General features: G+C 37.4%; 1 protein-coding gene across 1 annotated transcript; it reads right to left on the bottom strand.

The window, feature by feature from the left end:
- Positions 1-2,934: 2,934 nt before the first annotated feature.
- On the bottom strand, positions 2,935-3,896 carry LOC125094128 (developmental pluripotency-associated protein 2-like). Its single transcript, XM_047719841.1, is given in 2 exon segments — positions 2,935-3,395; positions 3,398-3,896. Coding segments are annotated over 2 exon segments (960 nt in total).
- Between the last annotated feature and the right edge of the window lie 963 nt (positions 3,897-4,859).

Here is a 4,859-nt window from a genome sequence, read left to right as displayed (position 1 = left end):
CTCCGGACTTCAAGCTCTATTACAAAACTGTCATCATCAAGACAGCGTGGTACTGCCACAAATACAGACACATAGATCAATGGAACAGAACAGAGAGCCCAGAAATAGACCCTCAACTCTATGGGCAACTCATCTTCGACAAAGCAGGAAAGAATGTCCAATGGAAAAAAGACAGCCTCTTCAATAAATGGTGTTGGGAAAATTGGACAGCCACATGCAGAAAAATGAAATTGGATCACTTCCTTACACCACACATGAAAATAGACTCAAAATGGATGAAGCACCTCAATGTGAGAAAGGAATCCATCCAAATCCTTGAGGAGAACACAGGCAGCAACCTCTTCGACCTCAGCCGCAGCAACATCTTCCTAGGAACATCACCAAAGGCAAGGGAAGCAAGGGCAAAAATGAACTATTGGGATTTTATCAAGATCAAAAGCTTTTGCACAGCAAAGGAAACAGTGAACAAAACCAAAAGACAACTGACAGAATGGGAGAAGATATTTGCAAACGACATATCAGATAAAGGGCTAGTGTCCAAAATCTATAAAGAACTTAGCAAACTCAACACCCAAAGAACAAATAATCAAATCAAGAAATGGGCAGAAGACATGAACAGACATTTCTGCAAAGAAGACATCCAGATGGCCAACTGACACACAAAAAAGTGCTCCATATCACTCGGCATCAGGGAAATACAAATCAAAACCACCATGAGATATCACCTCACACCAGTCAGAATGGCTAAAATTAACAAGTCAAGAAATGACAGATGCTGGCGAGGATGCGGAGAAAGGGGAACCCTCCTACACTGTTGGTGGGAATGCAAGCTGGAGCAACCACTCTGGAAAACAGCATGGAGGTTCCTCAAAATGTTGAAAATAGAACTACCCTATGACCCAGCAATTGCACTACTGGGTATTTACCCTAAAGATACAAACGTAGTGATCCGAAGGGGCACATGCACCTTAATTTTTATAGCAGCAATGTCTACAATAGCCAAACTATGGAAAGAACCTAGATGTGCATCAACAGATGAATGGATAAAGATGAGGTGGTATATATACACAATGGAATACTATGCAGCCATCAAAAGAAATGAAATCTTGCCATTTGTGAGGACGTGGATAGAACTAGAGGGTATCATGCTTAGCGAAATAAGTCAATCGGAGAATGACACCTATCATATGATCTCCCTGATATGAGGGAGAGGAGATGCAACATTGGGGGTTAAGGAGGTAGGAAAAGAGTAAATGAAACAAGATGGGATTGGGAGGGAGACAAACCATAAGTGACTCCTAATCTCACAAAACAAACAGAGGGTTGATGGGGGGAGGGGATTGGTAGGGTGGGGTTATGGATATTGGGGAGGGTATGTGCTATGGTGAGTGCTGTGAAGTGTGTAAACCTGGCGATTCACAGACCTGTACCCCTGGTGATAAAAATATATTATACGTTTATAAAAAATAAAATTTAAAAAAAAAAAAACCAACTTCTAGAATTTTATAGTGTGAAGAAATAAAACAATATTTCAGCCCTCAAGATACTATTTCAGCTGTAGTTTGCCAATGTATAGTGCTATAAAACTAGTATTTCTTTATTTTGGACTCTAATTTTGCATTAATATAATCTAATATAAATTAGATTTTATGATTATGTCATATTTGAAACAGTATAAAAATATTTGAAACAGTATACCCAAAAATTAAAACAATAATGACTTCTTAATAAGGATGTATATTCAAGTGAACATGTTGCTCAGATTCAACTGTCTTATCAACTGTGTGTACTTTTGTCTATGGTCCTCTTCGTTGTGACCTGATGAGATTTTATTTTAGTTCTGCTTATGACACAGATCATCCTTTTAAGTTTTGTCTTGTAGTTCAATTTAATAAGAGTGAATTACATTTTCCTTCTATGTAGTTCTTAAAAATACTTAATAGAAACAAGTCAAATACAAAATTCTATAGTGCTTCTACAGTTTTCTGAAAGTTGTGATATAGTTCCTGAACCAATTATATGTTTGTGTAAATGTTTTTTACATAGAAATCATTTTTTCACTTTCTCTCTCTCTCTCTCTCTCTATATATATATATAATATTTCTCTAAATAATATATTAAAATATTTTCTAAATATCTAATATCTAAATATGATGCAATCAACAAAGCTCCCTTCATGAGTGGCCAATAATCTTGTCAAAATTTAAGTTAGTTTCATTTGTCTTTACTTTGACTTTATGAATTTTTGTTAAAGCTTAGATATTCCTATCTTCTCTTACTTAATGTTCACCAACCAGCTATTTAATCTTTTAAAATTAATTCCAGAATTCAAAAAGCAATCTTAACTTACTCAGAAATTCTATAGTCAATATTTTGAAGATTTTGAGTTCTTTCAAAAAAAAAAAAAAAAGTCTTTGAGGGATGCCTGAATGGTCGATTAAATGTTTGTCTCCTTTCAGCTCATGATCCCAGGGTCCTGGGATAAAGACTTATGTCTGGTTACCTGCCCAGTGGGGAGTCTGCTTCTCTGTCTGTCTTTGCCTGCCGTTCCCCCTGCTCATGCTCCCTCTTTCTCTCTGTATCAAATTAATAAATAAAATCTTAAAAAAAAATAGTCTTTGATGTCTTTCCTGTTTACCTGTGCCATTTGAAAGAAGACCTGCAATCTACTTTGGCAGTGCCTTAGCTTTCAACTTAAACACATAATGTAATATCATATATTTCCAATACTTTGATGACTGGATATCACCTTCCAAAGAATGCTATTTCTCTTATTTCTAGTGTCAAAAAAATTTTTTAAAGAAAATAATTACAAATTTTAGGTGTCATATGTGTTGGGGTGAGTGTTGTCTGTGTGAGAGACAGAGGCAGAGACAGGGATTTTCCTCTCTCACTTTTTTTTTTTTTTAATGGTAGCTGTGGGCTCTCCACCACTTATTCTTTATTAAGATATGGCCCATCCAAAGGGAATGATGTTGGTCTATTCAAACGAGGTCGCTTTTCCTTCCCCAGTGCAATTAATCTTTTCATCATCTTCTTATTTCTCTTCACACATTCAGGGCATAACATGTTGTCTTCTAGGCCTGGGGGTGGGAAAGTGCAGGCGGGTAACAGGAAGAGAGAGATCATCCTTTTGGGAGTGTCAGGCACCCAGGCCTGACCTGCATGAAATTGCAGGCGAACTCAACCTTTTGTGTCTGCCAAAAGAGGTCTGCCATGGACCACACACCACCGGACACCAGAGGCTTGCAGCAGAAAGGTCTCAACAGAAGCAGGAATGGAACGTGAATTCATAGACTTGGACTGACTGGCTCTCGCAGCAATTCTTGACCATGCTGCCAACATGCCTTCCTGCGCTGATGTTACCACCTTGACTGTATTAATCCCCCCCCCCCCTCACTCTTCTTACAACTTTTCCAAAGCCTCGCTTTCTTGGCCACCATCTTGCCTTTCCTTGAACATGACTGCAATTTAGCTTCTGGTGATGTTTCAGGAATATTCTGGTTTATTTCAGGGTAAGCATGTTTCTGGAGCCTCATATAAACCTCTATTTTCTGGCCATCAGTACACAAATTCAGTTGTTGGCACCATTTCCGCAAAGTGTCCCAACGTACTTTATTAAATGAAGGCAAGCTGGTTGGTAAGGGAAGGACTTGCATATTACAACTGTGTTTTGGACAAAACTTGAATTGTTCATTTATCTGAGGATGACAAACTTTATCACTTGACCCAGGCATCATCAGGCTGATTTCTGAAGTTGAAGAAACACTTGGTTCCATTTGATGTTCTTCATTAGGCTCCTCATTCACTGGAACCAATGTGAGAATCACACTTTCTTCCTCTACTGCCTCCTCAGAGAAATTATGCTCATTGTTCTCGTAAGCTGAGTACGCCATTTTCAGGGAACGTTCAGAGGAAGGCAAAAGCTATCTACCTCGGGACATCTGCCCTCTCTCACTTTTAACCTTGACTCTTCTCCTACCATTCTTGTTCCTTTTCCCTTCTTCTCCTTCCACCTCCCAGCTGCTGCTGCTTTAAATGTGGCATTCTTCTATTCTTGAAATGAATCAGTTTAGTCTGTGATCCTCAATGGTACATGTTATTATTCTTCCTTTATTGGCTTACTTACAACATTCTCTTTAAACAGCTAGAAAAGATATTGTCTTAACCAAGTTATGTAGTTCTTCAGACTCTGCTGAGGAGAGCTTGCTGAAATCTAGTCAATTTATGTTTTCTAAAGTTTAAACCTAGTAGCCTTTTGCCCTTTAGTTAGAGAAAGTAGAAACTGGAAAATGCTAATTAATTTCTAATATCTTAAACAATATGAAATGGTTTGTAAATGACAATTTAAATTATGTGTTACTAAATATTACAATATAGTGATAATTGTTACAATAACCATAAGCACTGAGTGACATCTGGAAAGTAAAAGACAACATTGATCCGGTTCTAGTAAGAACTAAAGTAGGTTGTTGGGTGAGGGATAGTGGTTGAATTTACAAAAGAAAGAGGATAGCGTTTCAAGAAGAGATGCATTGTATGCAAAGGCCTACTGTTAGGAGAAGAAACTAATTTGAAATGGCTCAGATACACAAAATGTGAGAGAAAAGAAAGAATCCTGCATATTTGTTAGAAACACAGCTCAAACAATTATTGAGGCCAGATAGCTGTGCATAACATGTGAGGAGTTTCATAGTTTAGATGAGAAACTATAGAAAGATCTAAAGGGAAATGACAACACAAACTGTTTTTTTTAAGATTTGTAAATAAAAAGTGAACAATAACTGTTTCTATGGGTTTTCATACCCTCAATAATGCCTAAAAATATGACCCCTGGTTTAATTTACTTGTATCACCAA

This window comes from Lutra lutra, chromosome 2 (genome assembly GCF_902655055.1).
Source record: "Lutra lutra chromosome 2, mLutLut1.2, whole genome shotgun sequence".
Classification (NCBI taxonomy): domain Eukaryota; kingdom Metazoa; phylum Chordata; class Mammalia; order Carnivora; family Mustelidae; genus Lutra; species Lutra lutra.
Note: the sequence above shows the minus strand (reverse complement) of the source record. Positions and strands in the feature narration are given on the sequence as shown.